At 38.7% G+C, this 21,441-nt stretch overlaps 1 protein-coding gene across 2 annotated transcripts; it reads left to right on the forward strand.

Annotated features, from left to right (window-relative positions):
• The first annotated feature begins 2,886 nt into the window (after positions 1–2,886).
• LOC108674556 (ubiquitin carboxyl-terminal hydrolase 5) lies at positions 2,887–15,771 on the forward strand. 2 transcript variants are annotated; one of them, XM_018162519.2, is made up of 15 exons: positions 2,887–3,062; positions 6,215–6,340; positions 6,720–6,899; positions 8,514–8,660; positions 9,009–9,156; positions 9,607–9,719; positions 10,470–10,617; positions 10,894–11,080; positions 11,455–11,692; positions 12,204–12,367; positions 12,662–12,821; positions 13,406–13,565; positions 13,835–14,020; positions 14,224–14,467; positions 14,882–15,771. In XM_018162519.2, exons 1-15 carry the CDS (start codon positions 2,967–2,969, stop codon positions 15,057–15,059), a joined length of 2,475 nt encoding a protein of 824 aa, XP_018018008.1. In that variant the 5' UTR covers positions 2,887–2,966; the 3' UTR covers positions 15,060–15,771. The 2 variants fall into 2 exon arrangements, with proteins under 2 accessions (XP_018018008.1, XP_018018009.1); XM_018162520.2 differs by having other exon boundaries at positions 14,227–14,467.
• The last annotated feature ends 5,670 nt before the right edge of the window (positions 15,772–21,441 follow it).

Raw genomic sequence — 21,441 nt, forward strand, 5'->3', positions numbered from 1 at the left:
CTATGGAAAAATATATGTTCAGATTTGAAATGCCTAGCTCCTTATCAAACCCGGTGGAAGTCTAGTAGCTACTTCAAACTATCGTCAGTCATGAAAAGATCCGGTCAAATGACACAATTTTAGATCTTCTATGAACAAGGCACAAAAAGGAAAAGAATCGGCAACATGCCACTGTTGCCACATAAGGCCTACAGTGAGGCCTACACTTCAGTGCCGGCATCACTATGTTATGTTATGTTATTGTTGGTTTTAAGTTGGTGTGGTCAATTGAGTACAGTTCCATAGGTGCGTACCAGGGTTACAATATCTATTCTATATTATATAGCCTGTAAGTATAGCAGATTAGCAGTAGCACTTAGTTAGACTCGCCTGACTCGGTATGCTAAGTTAGAGGGTTGGATTGGTGTTTGCTCCAACTCAGCCTCCAAGGCTGATTTAAGAGGTAAATTTGTGGGTAATTGTGGCCTACGGGCTACAACTGCACCCTCCCTGACTCATGACTGAAGGCTGTGGGCTGCCGCCTGTGGAGCTAGCAAATTGTGTAGTAAGACTAAGTGTCACACTTATAAAGCTGAAGGCCCAAAGCACAAGCTAATTTTAAAAGCCTTGCACAAGAAATTTGAGCTGATGAGCAGTGAACCACTAGTTCTTAGTTTTTTCCTAATATTTGTCCCTGCCCTGTAAAAGTTAATGTGTTATTTTCACACTATTTTGCTGTTGCTACTGTTTTTTAGGATTTGTCAATGTTATTGTACAATTGTAAGTCCATAGTCCCGTCCAGTTCCACTATCCATACTCCATAGCAAATAGCAACATAACTGTCTTCACAATAGCTAACATATATTGAAAAAGTTACACATAGGCCTACATGCCTAACTGCCAAAGTATATAAAAAATCACTTGTAAAACAATCATTCTAACCAAGAATTCTTTGAACATTCTGCAGTTTCTGCCTGATATACCAAAATTGGAGCTCAGGCTCTAACTGGATTGCTTTTGAATATAAAAGCCAGTTTATGCACTAAATCAATATTTTTTCTGTAATTTATTGCAAATTATATGTAAGTAATTTGTGTCAAAAATCAAACTCAAGTTCTCAACAACCCACTTGAAAGTTGAAGTCCAGCTTAATGGCATAGAATAGAACTAGGTACTAGTAGGTAGTCAACTAGAAAATATATCAAATGACAATGTGAATTATTGAGTACGGTAATCATATGTACCCCCAGGGCCCCAGGCCCCAAGTAAAAAGTCCAAACCAGTCCCAGGGTGCAGAAAGTGGGTGAATATTGAAAGATCTGTGGTGATCCATCAGCAGCAAAATTTACACCTTCAGAAGAGCTTGCCAACACATTGGGATTGAAATAATTGCATTTTAGAAATTATTTTGTAATTACTGCAAATCTGAAAGACCGCAAATGCACACAGTAAGGTTTCCGGCAAGTTGGATGGATCAGGATGCAGTGAAGCTTGTCTGGAAATCAGTTGCGATGAGTGTAAGTGTCGCAGTGCATGGAGAGTAAGGGATATACTATCAAAGTTGCCTGCAGTATTTCTTATAAAAAATTACATTGCGACGCATCTTGAAAACGACTATCAACGTTTTGGGCTAAAAATAAATATCTCGGCATCATTGGCGATGCTGCTTGCAAACTCTGCACCCTAGCAAACCACCAATAATAGCCATTGGTTGAATTTCATGCAAATTCAAGGTCAATTTAAAACTTTTTAGTTGTAATTTGATAGAGTTTAAAAAATATAACTCTGTACTCATACAGTGAGTGATAGAGTGCTCATTTTCTTGTTGACGAAAATGTGAAGTCACGGACAGACCAACGGACGGACATGACAAGCACAATAGGGCATTTTTTCCATAAATAAGAAAATGCACTAAAACCATGGATACCTCATGTTATTTCATATTTTATTTATATTAATATATTAATTACCTTCTTTTAATATTTAAAATTTCAGTGATGATGTGGAGTCATTACTCCTTGTAGTTAAATCGAAATGCTACCCTCAATCCAAAAATAAACATGCATAATGAATCCATTTCATGCTTCATCCTGTTTTGTTTAATCAACATGCCCTTCATTCCTAATAACTTCCGTAAAAAAATAACCACAAATCTCATAGTCTTGCCCATCAAGTGTTGAGATACTCTCCCAACACATCTATTCTTGGTGTTTGATCAATAATATTTTTGCTGTTTTGTTCTAGAACAATTATGTAGGCCTGGTAGGCTATTTAGCAAACTATGTATTAACACTTACCTTGGAGAGAACTGCTCTGCAAGTCAGCAGTGGAACTTTGTCAGTCTCATGACCTAAGTGTTCCACAAGCTACAGAGGTGGCAGGTACTCAAGCTTTCTCGCTCATTCATCTCATTTCATGTCATTTTTGCAATAGTGGGCAATGAACTCACAGCCAATGAGATCAAAAAACTATTTGAAAAAATTAACTTTGAGAAAGAAACTACCTTTAAATGCATTAGAATCTCACCATTGGCAACATCAACACAATATAGATCAGTGGGAGTTGTCATACACAGAAATGGATCTATTGAAACCTGAAATTTGGTCTTTTCATTCTTAAAATTCCTAAAAATGGTTTCAAGTTCAGAATTGTCTATTTGAAGACTGCATTTATTAGGATACATGTAAGTTCAGTGTATTGATGCCTGGTAAAATAGTCGCGGTGTATTTAAGATGGAAAAAAATACTTAACAGAATGCTGGACAGAAATCATTGCACACAAGGTTGCAGTGTGACACAATAACCCAAGGCAATTTGGGCTAACTTTGCCAATGTGAACACCTTTCAAACCTTTCCCAGCTAAGTGAATGTATAGAATAATTTTAATGTTTATTTTGTATCTTTTTGCAGTTGAAGTCATACTTTGAAAATAAAGTCTAGTCCATTTTCAACACTTAAGTCCCGACTTGAGGTTAGACACTCAAAAGCATGGAGAAGTTGAGACAGCATTTTAGCAGGATAAAGATCCCTCAGCCTAGTGATGCTGTATATAAGGATGAGTGCATGTACTCCTTTGACTCTCCGGTAAGTTGTTAATTACCTTTAAGTGAATTAGGTTTACAAGATACCTAAAAATATCTAGTATTAGGCTGTACATATTTTAAAACCTAATTAGAAATCCCTTATCCTCTACAAAGTATACATAGACAGCTCATAGCATGGTTTGATTTGTAAGCTGAACCATGTGCATTCATGATGAAATAACAGCTGTGTATTATAGCTGGCAGATTTACCTTGTATAAATTGTATAAAAATGTTAAAACCATATTGCCATTTTTTTGTTACAGGAATGGTGATTTTTTTTTTAATTTGCTCTGATATAAGTAATGAAATCATTCCAGCTTGTATCACTTTTTTACAGGATGGTTTCATTTCATTTATTTGTGTGATACTGACTTCTTCTTACAGTTCTCATTACCCATTGCACATGTTATATTTCAAATATGATCAATGTTTTCAGTTTCTAAATCTAAACATAATCATAATTATGACCAATTACCACATTGCTTGGCAATGTGCTGCTTACATTTGGCATGTAAACTATATATACATTTATATATTTGTATTAGATGGCAGAATTTTCTTGTTTATATGCATGCAATTATTGACCACAGAATGCATTAGTACAATTTTCATGGAGCCGAAAAAGTCTTTAGATGATGTTGATAGATCAAAAAGCAGGTTTAACAAGTAATAATAATATGTTAACAATGTTTCAAATGTAACAACCTTCATTTTATAAGTTGAGAGAAGCATTGAATAATGAAATTTTGTTTGACATAAGTACATAATACAGGTAAATAGAATACATCATTAAAATTTTAAGCCAAAAAGTCCCTCTGCAAATAATTTCAATGTTTAAATAAATCTGGTATAGTTTGGAAATAGATAGTTGGGGTCCAATCCAAAATAACGAGGGTTCCAGCAAGCATTGGTCAAGAGGCTCTTCTGCCCTCCTCTGCCCTCCTTCTTAACTTGAAAATGAATGTTGTTACATTCAAAATATTGATAGTATAGTATTAAATAATAATAATAGTAAAAGTATTAATAGTAATGATACTATTATTACTTGCCAAAGCTGCCTTTTGATCTATCAACTTCATCTATAGAACTGTTTGACTCCTTGAAAATGCATTCTCTGGTCATTAATTGAACACATATAAAGCTTTATGTACATATAAATATATGCACATTTGATTGAAGACCAGAGCATGCTTTTTATTAATACCGAAAAATGGGGTAACTTAGACCGGCGGGGTAACTTAGACCACTTTTCGTTTTTTTAACAAAAACCCCCACAACTCAAAAACTATTTGACATAGAAAAATTTTGTCAATGGGGCGAATGGGCATTTAAGGCCTAATACTGAGGCTACATAACACAATAGAAAGATTTAAAAAGTTTGCATATCTAATAGGTTAAAACATGAAAAATGTGACCCACGAAAAAAAGCTATTATTTAAAGCCTGTCAGACTACCGCTACCCCCTCCAATTTTTTTATTTTTTGGTTAAATAACTCCAGGTTTTGATGCATTGTAGTAGAACTCTTCTAGTTACATATGCAAATGACAAATTTTAGGAAAGTGTCATAGTTTGCAAATGGGGGCGCCACCCCCAATTGGGGTAACTTAGACCACCTAATGTCAGCCCTGATGGGGTAACATAGACCGGTTTGGAAGTTAATATAAAATTACCATATATAACATATTTTATGTCTGACAGCCTATTTATGTTTTTTCTTTGTGTTTCAGACTCTACAGAGTCTTATATATGGTAATTTAACTTAATTTCCAAGCCAGTCAATATTACCCCATCAGGGCTGCCATTAGGTAGTCACATTTCCCTCATTATGGGGCGGTGCCCCCCATTTGCAAACTATGACACTTTCCTCAAGTTTGTCATTTGCATATGTAACTAGAAGAGTTTTTCTACAATGCACCAAAACCTGGAGTTATTTGGAGTTATTTTACCAAAAAATATAATTGATTTTACCACCCGGTCTAAGTTACCCCAAGAGCTGGGGTAACAAAGACCATCACTTTTTTTGAAATTACGTAAAGACTATGAGAGGTAGGAGCCAGCAATTTATGGTGAGTAAAGCTAGAGTATAGACCTGTATTTTGCATGTTTCAATTCAAGTTTAATTTAGTTAAAAAATGGCATCATTTATAAAGAAAAAAGTGGTCTAAGTTACCCCATTTTACGGTAATCTTCTTGTTCGTCTTTTCAATAAGTCAAACCAAATTTCTTGCTTGCACTGTGAGATCAAAAAGCAGGTTTCCAAATGACATTTTAATAGATTGTGATGTTTCAAAAATACAATTTTCATTATCAAGCTGGTGGTTTTAAACCTTCACAGCTTGATAATGAAAATTGTATTTTTTAAATGTTGCAATCTATTAAAATATCATTTGGAAACCTGCTTTTTGATCTCCCGGCGTCAGCAAGAAATTTGGTTTAACTCAATGGAAAGATGAACAAGAAGATTATTAATAAAAAACATGCTCTGGTCTTCAATCAAACTTGCATAAAAGAGAAGCTTCTGCCGAACTACACCAATATAAATATATTTCCACCAATCCAGACTATTATTATTTTAGTACCCAATGGCTTTTGTAAATTATAAAAAAGTAAAAAGAACTTGAACTGGCTGGACCTAACCCCTCTAGAAAAGTGTCTAGCAAAGTGAAGGAGCATTATATACACAACTAACTCTAAACCTAACCTAACAAGGTTGGCTTTTTCTAGAATGTCCAGTAATGTAGTTCATTTATTTATGCATCTGGTTTTTATTTACGAATTAGTTACAGAGTACATTACTTAACACAATTTTTTCTGGATTTCTAACCCCCGTTTGGCAATGTTACTACCAATCTTGTCTGGCTATTGACTGATGGTTGGAACTATACTTTGACATGTATCATGTATACCAATTCACGAGTACTTGTTTCCTCTATTTATATATACTCACTATAGATATGTTCTTTGAAGGCAACATGTTACAGTTGCCATTTATTAATGTTGGTTGTATGATAAAAGATTATTCTTCAGCTATTTGTTTAGAGGTAGAGCTATTCTGGATAGATAAGCCTGGATTTTTTGGTCTGAAGAGATCCTTTGTTATACCATACTATGCATGTTCTGAGCTGGTTATAAAATCAATTTCTTTAAACAGGACTCCATCACTGGTCTATATGTGTGTCTCAATACATTCCTTGGATTTGGACGGAAGTATGTGTTGGACTACAGCAACAAGTCTGGCAACTGTGTCTTCTTGCACCGCACCAGGACTAGAAGAGAGGTCAATAATATTGCTCCTTACTTTTATTGACCAGCAATTACATAGGTATTAAGTTTTGCCTTAATGGTACACTTGTTTGTATATATTGATACATTAGTAAAAATGGTGTCATCACTCTCTCCTTAAGGAATAATATTATACATTGCCATGTATCTGGAATTTATATTTTTTACAATTTTATTGTCTATCACAGATCAAATATATTCAGGTATTTATACATTAAGCCTCTTTGGAGCTTTATATTAACTTTCATGACCTTATTCTTCATATTCAGTGATGCTAATAGCTTTATATTAAATTTCTGGACATTCTTCATATGCCATCATGATATTAAGCTTCAAAATTTAAGTAACTTTTAATCTAATTTCATTTATTTCAGGTGCCATCAGAAAAAGAAGCTGAACCTGACAAGAAGATTGCTCGGCTTGCAATAGGTGTAGAAGGCGGCTTCAATCCTGATGTTGGGGCCAAGAAATACGAGTATAGTACTACTTTGGCTGTGGTTATACTACCGGATTTTGAAGTCATTACCTTACCAAACGATGACCTACCACAACTGGTTTGTTATTTACATGTTTATTAAGGTGTAAAGATATGCTTTCTTATTTAATTTCCAATGTCTCATAAGGTAATAATAATAATTATTAATAATTAATAATACTAAGAATTAATACTTTTATTTATTAATCAGTATTTATTATTACAATCACTTTCATATTGAGTATTTTCTCCATTCTTCCATTTTAACATAACTTGTAAAATTTCATAATGAATCATTATATAGGTATATTTTCAAAAATTTGAATTGAACTATAGCTAATATGAGAAATTAACTATTAGCAATTGTTAAAAAATGTGCTGCTGCAGGGTGCGTACCAGTCATGGAAAACCTGGAAAGTTGTATTCACGTCTGGAAAATTACAAGTCGTATTTGACTTTCCAGGTTTTTCATGACTGTTATGCACGCTGCTGCTAGCAAATTTCAGTGAATACACCAGCCTGTGATTTTTGACTCTCGTTGATTTTTCTGATGTCTCCGGGCTGCTTTTGATTTTATTGGATGGCATGTATATATTGAATAAATGTTATTTTCACTACTACCAATTCTCTACTCATTTTGCTAATTGTATTTTACCTGTGTTGCTCAAACTTAAGGTTTTAAGCTGAATATAGTGTTAACTTGAATTATAACTGTAAATATTGGTGTATATTGAATATTTGTTGATGAGATTATAAGAGATTATTACAGATTAAGTTACTGCCTGAACATTTTTTAATTTATTGTCTGCATTCATTCACATATTGGGGTGCAGGTACAGGTACGATATAGAGTTAAGGTCTGCCTGGTAATTGTGGTTTTAAATTCAACTTGAATAACTGAATGGATTTTAAATTTCTGTGAAGCAATCTCATACAGAATTAAAGTAAGAAATTTCTTGTCTGTGGCATTGACGCCCATGTTATAGCACAAAGTAGAGCAGCTGGCAGGGAGGGAGCTGATTGGAGATCTTCATACTCAGGGCAGGAGAGGAGAGGCTAGTGAGCCAGGGCCTGGCAGGAAGCAAAGATTCATTTGAAGCAATAATAAAGCGTGGGTCAACAGAGACATTGTTGTTTTTGGCTGCCTAGTTCTTATAGTTTTATAGTTGCAATGATGAATGATACTCCTTAGAGAAGCTTCAGAGCATTAAAGAAACTCAGGTTTAGCTACTCTTTCAGGGTGCTTTAAGTGTCAGCAGCTCAGATGTTTTACGCTAGGGAAGGCTGAGTCGCTGGTGCCTCTCATGCCTTAAAAAATTGGGTGTTTACTCAGCTTTTCAGAAAAGATGAAGCTGTCACAGATCAATGCTGAAAAGTAGCTCCTTTGTTGAGTGGTTTCAAAGGTCAGAATCTTGACGGACGATTTTTCAGTAGCTACGTTGCCGTAGCCAACTTCTTTTGTGTGGATTAGGTAGAGACTCCTAGAAAACTTGGCAGCCCGCGGCTTTGAACTCCGGGAAGGTGACAAAGATGGTGATGTCATTCAGGATGGGTAGCCATTCTGAGAGCCGGGACTGGACAGTCCCATACAAAGTGGTTGTTAGCAAATTGTCTGTGCTATTTAACCATTGAGCTTATTATGTTGATCTGTTGCCTATTTACTTGAAGCAATAATTGACTTTGTATTTTTTAGGTCCTAGAGAGCGTGTTAGGTGTGGAAAAGGCTGAAGGTGCATTGCAGCAGGCAGCAGCAAACTGCGGTGGCGGTTCTTGGGACGGAGAAGTGCGCCAGATTTCCCGTCATGCAGACAGTATTCAGCAGCTTGACAATGGTGTTAAGGTATGCATATAACCTGATAGAATTAGAGAGTATTAGGTATAATCACATAATTGCTTGAATTTAACTGATAATAACTTTATGTTTGGCGTTCCTGTTAAGTTGATTGTTCGAAACAGCTCGACAATAGTAATGTAAAAGTATGTATATAACTTTCTAGAATTTAGCTAACGTAACTCTAACTTACTTGAATTTTAACAATAGTGTATTTGCGTTCTTTATAAATTGAAATAAGCAAGCAACTCGGAGCCTGGTTGTTTATTTCATCAGATCACCACCTATTCAGTGTGCCTGCTACACCAGGAAGTTTGTACATTTATGACGTGTTGCGTAATTCAATATGATGATCAGGTGCCGCCTAAAGGCTGGCAGTGCAGCCAGTGCGACCTCACGGACAACTTGTGGATGAACCTGACTGACGGGGCCATACACTGCGGCAGACGGCAACTGGACGGCTCTGGTGGCAACAACCATGCCGTGGAGCACTACGACCAAACCAGTTAGTCCAGTTATCCTTCTTCTGCAATTCTTCCAGCAATTAGACCTTTCAGTAAAAGTGCCAATCAATTCTTTATTGAATATTATTCATGCTCCGTCAATCCCACTGGACAGTTTCTTCTTAATGTAAGTTTAATGCAGCATAAATGCTCTAAGTTTGAATTCGAAATTCTGAAGATTTTCAATCATTAATATTATTAAAGTTCATTTGTATATTACTTTCACGATGTAATGCTATCTTGAAAAGAATCAACTAATAAATATTGATAATGCAACAGCAGCATCTTCAACAATCATTACAGTTCAAGTTCATCTCAATTCCTTCTTTAAAATTGTACAATGTATGTTTTCTTTTAAATTTCTTAGGTTGAATGGTCTTATGTCATCATTTGCCCGAAAAAAACCTAAATTACCATAGATAGATTAGGGCTAATTATCCATATTTCTGCAGAATATCCACTGGCGGTGAAGCTAGGCACAATCACGGCTGACGGCAAGGCTGATGTGTACAGCTACGCTGAGGATGACATGGTCATTGATCCGCACCTTGTCAAACATCTCGCCGTGAGTGCCTGCTATGTGTTTACTGAACACCAATAGTCCTTCAATCCATAATAATCTTCTTAGCATGAGTTATAAATAATGATAAACATCCATCCGTTCCAATTTGACATTAGTAACAGTTTCTATACCTAGTTCTGTTCTCACTATTCCGAGTCCAAATCGCTACTAGCAGTTACAAGCATTTTTGTACTGCATTTATATTTAACAATATATAGTATACGGTATATGATACGATTTTTTTTGTGTCCGTGAACAAGAGGCAGTACTGTTGGGAAGTTGGGATATTTGCTAAAAAGAAACTTGAAATCTTTGCACATGTTTGCTGAAGGTCTTAAGGTATAAGTTCATACTTGCAGTCCGGAAACAAGCAGATTTTATACTTTCATTGTTATCGCTCCTGGAAAATTTCACAGTAATGTTTGTTCTTCTTGTTATCCGATTAATTGTCTCGCTTACTATGGTTTAATGAGCAAGCAACTCGTCTATCTATTGAAAAAATAAAATTGGTTTCTGCCGAGATCAAATAGTCTACATTCTAATATTTTCTATTGTTTTTGTTTCCACGATGCTAATACCGCGGTTTAACGTCAGTTCCACTGTATTGCCGTAGTTGCTTTCTCTGCTGATATCAAGTATTGTACGTATGTATATACATGTTTATTGCCTTGTGTATTCATTTTTTTTTATTTCCATAATGATGATGTCCGGATATGGCGTCGTTTTCAATGTATTGCCTATGTTGCGTTTCAGCACTTTGGCATCAACGTGTCAGTGATGGAGAAGACCGAGAAGACCATGGCTGAGCTCGAGATCGACTTCAACCAACGCGTGTGGGAGTACTCGCGCCTCACAGAGAGCGGCCAGAAGCTCGTGCCTATGTTCGGACCTGGTTACACGGGTGGGTGCTGGGATGCGAGTGTGGTGGGTCAAGTGAGGGAGTTTGGTGGGTGGGTATAGTATAGTATATAGTAAATCTTTTTACTGTTTGCCATACGTTCTATTCTGAACTGGCTTAAGCCTTAACTCAAGAATTCCCGAATTTACGATATCATGGTTGAAGGTTTTCTTCCATGCCCATTAGGTGACAGATACACGATTTTTTTCTAGCTACCTATAAACTTTCAATAAAATACCAGCTTTCTCGCGCTGATCTTCTTCGGTTTGTTGAACACAGGACTGCGCAACTTGGGCAACTCTTGCTACGTGAACTCAGTGATGCAGGTGCTGCTGACAGTTCCGCCCCTCGCGGAGCGTTACTATATCAGCGGCCCAGAACGCCTTGCTGCTGTCGAGCCTAAAAGAATACCTCAGGATTTCGACGCTCAAATGGCTAAACTGGCCATTGGCCTGCTATCTGGCGAGTAAGTTGGAGATGCAATTATTTGATTAAAAGTTCAAATCATTAGGCTTTTCAACACACTTGGCTAGTTTAGGGATCATTGATGAAATGCAGAAATGGTGATCATTGTTCTAAATTTTGCGTCTGGCAACTATACAGTTAGGTAACTTTCTTTGTAAAGGAGTCATCAACGTATTCAAACTGAAGCAGTATTTGTGATAAATCTCGATCTTGGTTACTATGAAAGCTGAGCCGTTAAACGTAAACAGTATAGCTGGGCAGCTTGCTTTTGGTCTGAGCGAAATCCGCCACTCTCGCCGATCAAGTAGTATTACAATTTTTAACCGCTATATTACAATTTTTACTCCTGACAAAACGAGTGTTTATCTGGTACAGGTATTCAAAAGCGCCCGCAGACTACGACCCTTCCTCCGCGGCTGAGGTGGATATCGATGAGCTGCAGCCTGGCATCGCCCCTGGCTTCTTCAGGTCCGTGGTGGGCAGCCAACACCCCGAATTCAGCACCAAGAAGCAGCAGGACGCCATGGAGTATTTGGAGCACGTGCTCAAACTCATGGAGAGGAGCTCGCTTAAAGCTGGATTGCCTGATCCTGGACACTGCTTTAGGTTTGGGGTGGGTGCAATGCATATTTTTTTCTAACTCAAACCTGCAATTCAGACGGTTTTTTTTATTTGTATACTTTACAAAGGCTTTTTATTCCAAACTGTTCATTTGACAATTCCGTCGGTGTTCGTGGTGTACTGAAGCGGCCGTCCAGCGTCAGAAAGAAAAACTGAACTGCTACGTCCGACAAAAAATTAAAGATACGGGAGGCCCGAGGCCGTATAATCAAAAATAGTTACAAGCATTGAACAACGTCAGCCAATTATTAACTTCTTGGCACCCTAAAGCCAAAGATCTCAGACGAAAAATCGACCGCCACGTGTACTTAGACCGCTACGTGTATTTAGACCGCTTCGTATATTTAGACCGCTACGTGTACTTAGGCCGCTACGTGTACTTAGACCGCTATGTGTACTTAGACCGCTTCGTATATTTAGACCACTACGTGTACTTAGGCCGCTACGTGTACTTGAGCAAATTCTGATAGTATTCCGCCTCAATGATGCATTTTTTTTGTCAGGTGGAGGACAAGTTTGTGTGCAGTGCGAGCGGTTGCGTGCGGTACGTTGAACGGAGCGACCTGTACCTGCCTCTGCCGGTGCCGCTGGAGGCCGCGACCAACAAGCTGCAGGTTCAGGAATACAACCAACGCAAACTAGACGCCGAGAAACTTGGCAACAGATTGTACGTTGCATATTATTATTGTCTCGTGTTTTAAGATTATTGGTAGTCATAGGACGTTTCTGATTTTATTTATGTACTATGATATCAACCGTAATAAAAATGTTCTGGAATGAAGTTAGAGATTGCTTGAGAGTTAAGCTATATTCTTTGTGACAATGTCTGAAATTGTTCGCCCATGATAAAATTGTTTTTGAATAAAATAGAAAAGTTCATCGTCCAAAGCACGGAATGATTGTGCTTTCATCAAAGAATCTACTTGTAAAACACTTTGTTGATGATTCTAATTGTTTGCAGCACCGAAGATGCTGTGCGTTCCAGCATCCCATACGAAGCTTGCATCTCGAAGATGGTCGCACCTGAAGTGCTGACGGCCTACAGTTCTGCAGCTAAGGCGTCTGTGCCTATGACCAAAACCACCAGGATTACCACGTGCCCTGACTATCTGTTCATTCAAGTAAGTCTGATCTCCTAACCCAAAACTTCATACCCGTTACAGTAGTTGAGAGAAACATCATCTGCTGTATCAGTTTAGCCCTTCTTTGATTTTGTTTCTCGGCTAATCAATTTCACTTCACGTATTATTTTGCAGTGAAATTTATGACCATTATCATGTTTTTGATTGCTAGGCTGAGGCTGCGATTGCATGAATTGCTTCTACGACCGCTCATGCTGTAAAAAATTTGTATATTGGCAAGGCCTGGATAGAAATTCCATTCCTTGTAGATGAAGGTGACTCTTCATCAGGGATGATTAATATCATCCTATGAATGATACCATCCCACCCTTAAGTGTGAACTCAAGGGTGGTAGTTCCAGTTGATTGATCATCGAATGACATTTGTGCTAGATTAGTCAACATCCATTTCCTTCAGTGCGTGTAAACCTGTAGGAATTTCTCAGGAGTTACGCTAAAGAATTGTTAAGAGTAAAGTTCAAGAAGATGATACTAGTGCTTCCGCAATTAAGAGCACCCGCACTCCAGTTTTCCTTCAATTCTTATTATCCGGCAATTGAAACCTTACACTTTTTAATTGTGTAGCTGGTGAAGTTTGACGTGACGGAGACCTGGGAGCCGGTAAAGTTGGACGTGTCGGTGAGGATGCCAGACACACTGCACCTCTCCGTCTTGCGCAGCGCCGGGCGACCTGAAGGGGAGAAGACCTTGCCAGACGACTCAGCCGATCAGCCGACCCCTGCAGGCAAGGGAAAATAAGCACTATGTCACATGTCATAAGTGAATTTGTTCATTATTTTATGATAAGTTAAACGAGTTTATTTAAAAAGTCACTTTTTAGCAATGGACAACCGTTTTTTCCTACTGAAAACAATAGTGGTATTTGTAGCCAAAAGAGTACCTATCGCATATATTATATATGTTCCTTAAAATATCCCAATTTAAAATTGCTTTATCATAATTTGAGTAGATCATAAGAACAGATTTATTATTTTGCATCATCGCCACGAGCAGCTGCACCAGTGATAGACGAAGCTGTAGTGAAGCAGCTCTGTGATATGGGCTTCCCTGTCGAGGCGTGCAAGAAAGCTGTTCATTTCACCGGCAACTGTGGTGCCGACGCCGCCATGAATTGGATCATGGAACATATGAATGACCCTGACTTCAGCCTGCCCTTGGTTACCTCGACGCAGTCCACAGGTGACTTAGCAAGTCAATGTAGAACTTCTGGAAACATAACTAACCCATCTACAACTGTACAAATAATAATAGATCTCAGTGGAAAATCACTTTTGATTTCCGCTTCTAATAAATATTTGTCCTCACATGTAATGATTATACCGTAATTACTATTATTAAAAATTATTATTGCTCAAAAACTAATTTTTTCTTATAACTTGTGGCAGGTGATAGCTTCACTGCGAGTGCTGAGGGTCTGATGATGCTGGAGAGCATGGGTTTCACAGAGCCGCAAGCTCGCCTCGCCCTCAGGGAGACCCAGAACAACTTGGAGCGCGCCGCCGACTGGCTCTTCTCGCACCAGCCTGAGCTCGAGCAGCTCGTCGCCAGGCATGAGCAGGGCGCTGCCGCTGCTGCTGCTCTACCGACTCATGCTCATATGCCCAACTTTACTGACGGCTCCTCTAAGTGAGTTTGTGGGAAGTTTGGATTCAAAGATAAGTATATATATGTGATTCAAATTATTCAATAGCTTGCACCTACATATATATTGTACTTTTTTTTATAAGATTCGCAGTATAAAACATCTCCTTCGAAAACCTACGTAGTTTGTTTATTCTTGGCAACTAATTAACCTACCTCACATATTATTACTCCCATGACTTGCAGGCAAATTTATATATTAAATAAATGACAATGTTATTTTAAATCAAGTTCAAAATGTAAAAAGCTAATTATTCCAGTTCTTATCCGTATTGCGCTATTTCTTTAAGATTATTTTGTTTTAATTGCCGCCTCATCAAATATCTGAGCGCCGACAAATTTCAACAGAAAATAGGAATTAAGTAAAATTTCTCACTAACTTTGTATGCCATCGTGCAGGTACGAGCTGGTTGCTTTCATAAGCCATATGGGGACGTCAATCCACGTCGGTCATTATGTTTGCCACATCAAGAAGGACGGCCAATGGACTATTTTCAATGATAACAAAGTCTCTAAGTCTGTAGACCCACCCATTGATCTCGGTTACCTTTATTTGTACAAACGAGCGGCATCTTAGCTTATACCGGCCTAGCAAAAGCACATTTTCTGGAAATCATTTATTTGAAAACGATAAGTTAGATTCCTAAATAGCAGGGTCATTTCAGACTACTATACTATGCTGATTAACAGTTTACCGATGTACTTCACATTTCGCATCGCTCGAGGGATGGCTTGGAGCCATCCTAATTTACAGCAGCTTGAGCAAGTTGAAAATAGAGCTACATGGCGCGGCAACGTTAGCAGCACGTAGTCTAGATTCCAAGTTGTGCCTTCAGCTTCTAAATTGACGAAATTTTGCTTTTCTAAACAGGTTTGTTCAGATTTTGCAATTATAGTTTCTCTGATTTTTCTATTTTGGCTAATTTTTCATTATTGTATTCAGTGTGGGAACTTCTTCATCCTCATGCAGGTATTCTTTTCTTGCGATGAGGTAAGTTAAAGAAGAGCTCATGACAAAATAGAGAAGTTTTATTGAATAACGTGCTAGCATTGTCGTGGTTACAGCCGTTTAATCTTTGCCGAAAATATGAATAGCAAACAGGTATTGATCATTAATAAATTAACCTGGGCACATGTTTGCATTGCACGTTTTGTAAACGTTTTCAGCTTGGAAAATAATCACCCGTGCAACGAGAGAGCACCTCACAATCATTACTAAACAAATGAGCATCGCGTTTGGATGTTAACTATTCATTTTTTAATTATTAATAAATGGTATGTTTGCCTTCTTATCTAAATTAGTCTGTCCTTTCAGGGAGAAAAATAATATTATATCAGCGTGGAATTGATTGCCACGGATCTTTCAGTCTCTGCTCGTATAATCAAACTATTTTAGAGAAATCCTTATTTGTACTGGTAGCGTCGTTCCATAGATTATTTAATCTAATTAGCATAAAGAGCCCTTGCTTTAATTTTCACGTCTGTCGTCGTTTTATCCATTAATGACAAATTCCTTCATTATGGATATAAAATCTTTCTGATGAGAATGTTAGCTAGGAACGCTTTACTTGGGTCTTCAAAAGACGATGAAGTTCTATCGTTCTCAAAATTTTTATTTTGCTTTTTGAGAGGTAATTCTGATTATGATGAATCAATTTCATGCTCTAATTTTACATCATTTCTTTTTTGGGTGAAAAGTTGCTAAGGGTGGACAGCTAGAGGTCAGCTTAGCTAGCCCAAGTCCACAGTGCGATTCATAACCCTTCCCGAGCGTAACGCAGCCGGGCATCTTCACGGCTTTCGACACAGAGCGCCCACCACAACAGCGCCGTTCAGTCACAGGCACTGTTTCACAACGCCGGAGCACAACAGGCCATACCGCAACAGCCACCATTAACGTAACCTAACCTAACCTGCGCCTGTTGCGGTAGGGCCTGTTGCGCTCTGGCGCTGTGAAGCAGTGGCTGTGTTCTGCAAAGCGAATATACTGTTAGCTGGAGTTATCCACAGCTCATTGATCTGAGGCTATGTGTAGATATTGCATGCTGATGGTTGGCGTTGGGCCCAGGGCCTGTTTACGAGTCAATTTTTTTACCCACGGCTGCGCTCCCGTTGCTACGATAGTAGCAATCGAAATTAAATGTTTAGTTGCTAAATTAAATTCGAGGTGGTCTGAAATCTGAAGGTATTAGGCTATTTTGTATAACAGTTTCTAATTTCCGTTACCCATAGACGAAAATTATAGGGGAAATGGGTATCGGAATGGTAAGAGCCTAAAGTAATGGCAGACTTGTGTTAATCGGTCGGATCCATTTTCTAACGGAACAGTCGATGCTGGAGAAGTTTGTCATATGGCAAGTCTATTCAATCTTTTCCGATCATAATGCTTTTAATCAGGTAATTTACAATTATTTATATATTGAACAAGTTATGGAATCCAATAATGACGGATTGACAGAGCTGGGCAGCGCTACTTTGAAATGTAGCGGCCGTTATCGTTACCGCTACGTGCTCTAAATGTAGCGGGCGCTACTGCTACCGCTACAATTGCTTAAATGTAACGCGCTACTGCCCACCTCTGGTAACAACTATGTTGACGCTAGTAACAGGCTGAGGTTGACAACATTACACCGAAATCTTTCGTACAGTTTTATTCTGTAATTCATTTTATGCATGTATCATCCTGGTTTTTAAATAATATTTAATCCTATTAAGTAAAATCTAAAGGCTTTATCTATAAATGTAGCGGCAAAACCTCGTATCGCTACTTAAATATGTAGCGGGCGCTACCGCTACAATTGCTTATATATAGCGCCGCTACCGCTACTGAAAATGTAGCGGCCGCTACATGTAGCGCGCTACTGCCCTGCCCACCTCTGCGGATTGACTTGTATTGCAACTAATGAGACTGAAATTCGCCATTGACAACAACGTCTTTGTAGCAAGATTGGCTAATTGAATCAAGGATTGAAAACTAGCCTATTTCTTTGCAATAAAAACTATATGCATCAGGACCCAGATTAAAATTTGCAACATTTTGTTATATTTCAAAAAAATTGTTATATTGGAAAAAATCGCATTCGTCTTCGTAGCAGTTCCGCACCGCGTCCGCGGGACATCCGCTGAAGTGAAGTTCAGATTGGGTCCAGGCTCCAGCTGAAATGTGAGAAAGTACAAGCGTGAAATGAGTTTCGATTTGTCTCTTGTGCTAGAAAGACGTATAAGACAGTCTAGCGTAAACAATCTGTTTAACAGTTAGCCAAATCTTAAAACAGCTCAATCTTGCCGATTTAAATGAACAAGCATAAAAAGAAAGATTTTCAAGCGCCAGGGCCCCCTGGTGGAGAAACGGAATGTGTGCACATGGCATCTCCAAACTGGGGCGCATCCAGATCCTTCTTGCAGACTTTCTATTGCGCCTATATCAGAGCAAAACTTGATTATGGCTCCATCTTGTATCAGTCTGCCTCACGTTCACTGCTCACTAAGCTGGATGTACTGCAGAACGCCTGCCTGCGCCTAATCTTGGGGGCACGACCGCACGACGCACAACTCCAATCATATCTCTGCAAGTTGAAGCCCATATACCAGCCTTGTCCTTCCGACACGTACTGCACCTGTGAGGGAGCCCAGTGTTGCAAAAGAGCTTGAGTTGCTTCCTTGTTCTGAGCTAGCTCCAAGCCGTGTTGACGAGAACACCGATGATGTTGTTCATGGGTCTAGGAGAGCCCCATTGTCCTCTACAGTTCCTGAGCCTCCAATACCTCACGTTTTTGATGGTCCTGCTCTTCCTGATGCATCCAGTATTGCTGTTCCTGACGCGTCTGATGTGGGTTCTGCTGAAGTGTTCAAAGTGCTTCCTCCAGTAGTTTCGCTCAATGGATCTAAGATTTCAGTTTTTTTTCCTGAGAGCGCCGTGTTGGCCTTTGATGAAGAAGGGATGGAGACCTTTAATCGTGCGTTGTTGGAGGCAGGTGGGCTTTTAGAGGAACTTGAGAGCATGGCAGATCTTTGTTTGAACCTATTTGATGAGAGTGTCACTGTAGCTGATGAAGTGAGGTGTGATTCTTCCCGGGTTGATGAGTTTCGATTTTCCGGTTTCGATGTAGATGGTTTGCAAGGTAGCCTGAGTTGGTTTAGTGGTCTACAACGTTCTTGTAGTGCCGACTCGATTTTCGAGGGTTTCCAGCCACGTGCTGCAGTCAATCATCTCGCGGACTTACGACGCATTATACAGAGCGCCCGGTTGTCTATTGAGGAAAATAGACGTAATAGTCTGACTCGGTTCAGAGAAGTGGCCAGCAGTACTGGCGCCTCAAGTAATCAGTCTAATGCTTCACTGCGTCGAAGTGTACCTGGCTTTCGTGGGCGTGAGTCGTAACTGTGATTGTTGTTGTCATTGTTTTGTTTGTTGTTGTGTTGTCATTATTGTACTTGCTTGTCAATTTTAATGCAACCTGAAATAAAAGTAAAATTTTAATACATCCATCTTGTCGTTTTAGGATTGTTATAGAGAAAAACTGGGCCATTTGCTTGTTAGGAATTGTAAAGGACTTGCGGGATGCATGGCGGAGTCCCGATTTTTTCTTAACTTAAGTGCTTTCAGTATGTGAAAGACACTTGGTGGGGAGGAATGTTAGGGGCTGCATTTAGGCAAATGAATTATTTATTGTGTTTCAATTAATTCTCTCTTTTGTGTCCCCAGTGCTTTAAAACTAATAAAGTGACTGCAAGTTAAAGTTAAATTAATGCATGTGATGATGTGAATAAGTATTGTTGAAGCGAGTCAATTTTCTGGGTTCCTGCTTATCTGGTGCTTACACTGACTCGCCAACCACTCATACTGCCTACTGTACATGAGCCTGCTTTCTGGCAATGAAGACTTCCTTGCTGTTCTGTCACTTACCTACTAAGATTATCCTGGCTCTTAAATAGGTAAGTCAAGGGAACACTCTCGCCACGCATCTCAGTCCTAAATTTTAATTATTGAATGTTATCAGTAAATGTTTGTACATATATAATCAATCATCCCTTAAAGTTGTTTTACAGTTTTGCATTAGGTAGATCAATTTGTTCTTATGTGTTCCTAGGGTACTTATGTGTTTCAACTTCCAAGTGTTATTGTTGGATAGGTTTTATGTGTTCTTGTTCCTGCACTTTTGCAGGGCGGCCAATGTGGGGCATATTCTGGACCAATTTGGAGCGCATTCCGGCAAGTACTGAGCTAGTTTGATACCAGTTCTGGACGAGTGACAGGCAAGCTTTGGGCTCACTGAGCTACATTGCAGTCGAGTCTTGGGCTGCTCTTGAGCTACTCGAGCTGACACTAGAGGCCAGCGTTGATGCCTCTTTAAGTCCTGTCCAGCAACTCATGTCAGAGCTGCCTTAACGTGCCAGTTGAGTCTACCCCAGTAACCCCACTGCTACTCTCAAGTAAGACCACCGCCATCTTGTTTCTTTGGTGCAGACGCCACTTGTTGGACCAGGCCTGACCCAGGGCCTGTTCTGAGCTCTTGATTCCTTAGCTTCATTATTCTTGATTAGATTTAGGATACTGATCATTATTCTGGCCCAGTTTAGTTTATTTACTGTGTATTCTTGTTTATTCTTTACTGTTCAAACCAGTGTGGGCTGCTGGTTATTTATGTTCTCATGCTAGGTTCACCCCATCACTCATATAGTCAGATGGGGTAAGACAGGACCGAAATCACTAACAAGCCTGTAGCATCTATACCATGAATAACTAAAAAACCCTAAACCTATCACAAGGTGTATCTATGCAATGGGCTTCTAAGCTACAACTCAAACGTTTTGCATCTAACATAGTTTTCTGTACAAGTTAAAAAAAGTGAGCTGGTCCCATCTTACCCCATTGGGGTAAGATGGGACCGGGGCTGGGGTAAGACAGGACCAACTGGTAATTCTTATGTTACAAGGTTTTTAAATAAAAGTACAAATCTGATATTCAATATTATCAACCTAGAAACACATTATTTGATTAAACAACCACTGGTTACTGTTTTGTGTTGCGAGAAGTCAACTCTAATATCAGTCACATTGGAGTTTTTGTCATGAGAAAACTTTGTTAAGCATAGTAATAGTGGGTTGGCTTTGGTTCATTGTAGAGCACTGCTAAATGCTTCATGTATATTCCATTAGTGTCATTGTCTGAAAAATTTATCAAATTGGTAATAAAACCAATGGATAATAACTTAAGTGTCAGAGGTCATGTGTTTTCTTGCTAACTGCATTTGTGGTGCACTTCTTCTAATGTAGCCCATGCCCTCTCACAGAGTTGTGATAATAATTATTTTTCATGTTTCACACAGTGATTTTTCCCCCAGCCAATCTTGCACATAGTTCTGCAGCTCACTAATGGGAAGAGACAACCCTATTTTCTATATCCATTTGATGCAATTTAAAATAGTGCACTAAATTTCTCTAATTAAAAAAGCTAACAAGTTATAATGAAGTTTGAGCCATAGATAAAATTTTGACCAAAATACTCCATGTACTGCACAATAATATATTAATTTAAAAACTATTTTTGATAAACTGTACCTAAGGTAACAGAGGACTATTTGTGGGGGAAGACAGGACCATTTGTGGGGTAAGATAGGACCACTTGTGTGGTAAAACAGGATCATTTAGTGATCCTGTCTTACCCCATGTCCGGTCCTTTTTTACCCCATTTCAGAATACATGTCAGGCAGTAATGGTAGCAGGTAGGAATGCCTAGTATGTCTCTAAAGTTGCTTATTACTTGAGGTTACCTGCCTACATCCACAAATTTGGCCAAAACATTTTTTGTCATTAGACAGAGCTTATTTCCCAAACAGGGTTAACTATTTTGTGACCCTTCTTTACATAGGTTTTCTTTAAAAATTAGCCAGAAATTCATTATTTGCAGAAGAGGGTTGAAACAAGCACTGAAATGACAGGTAATGACTGCTCTAACA

This window comes from Hyalella azteca, unplaced genomic scaffold (assembly GCF_000764305.2).
Source record: "Hyalella azteca isolate HAZT.00-mixed unplaced genomic scaffold, Hazt_2.0.2 contig11104, whole genome shotgun sequence".
Taxonomy (NCBI): domain Eukaryota; kingdom Metazoa; phylum Arthropoda; class Malacostraca; order Amphipoda; family Hyalellidae; genus Hyalella; species Hyalella azteca.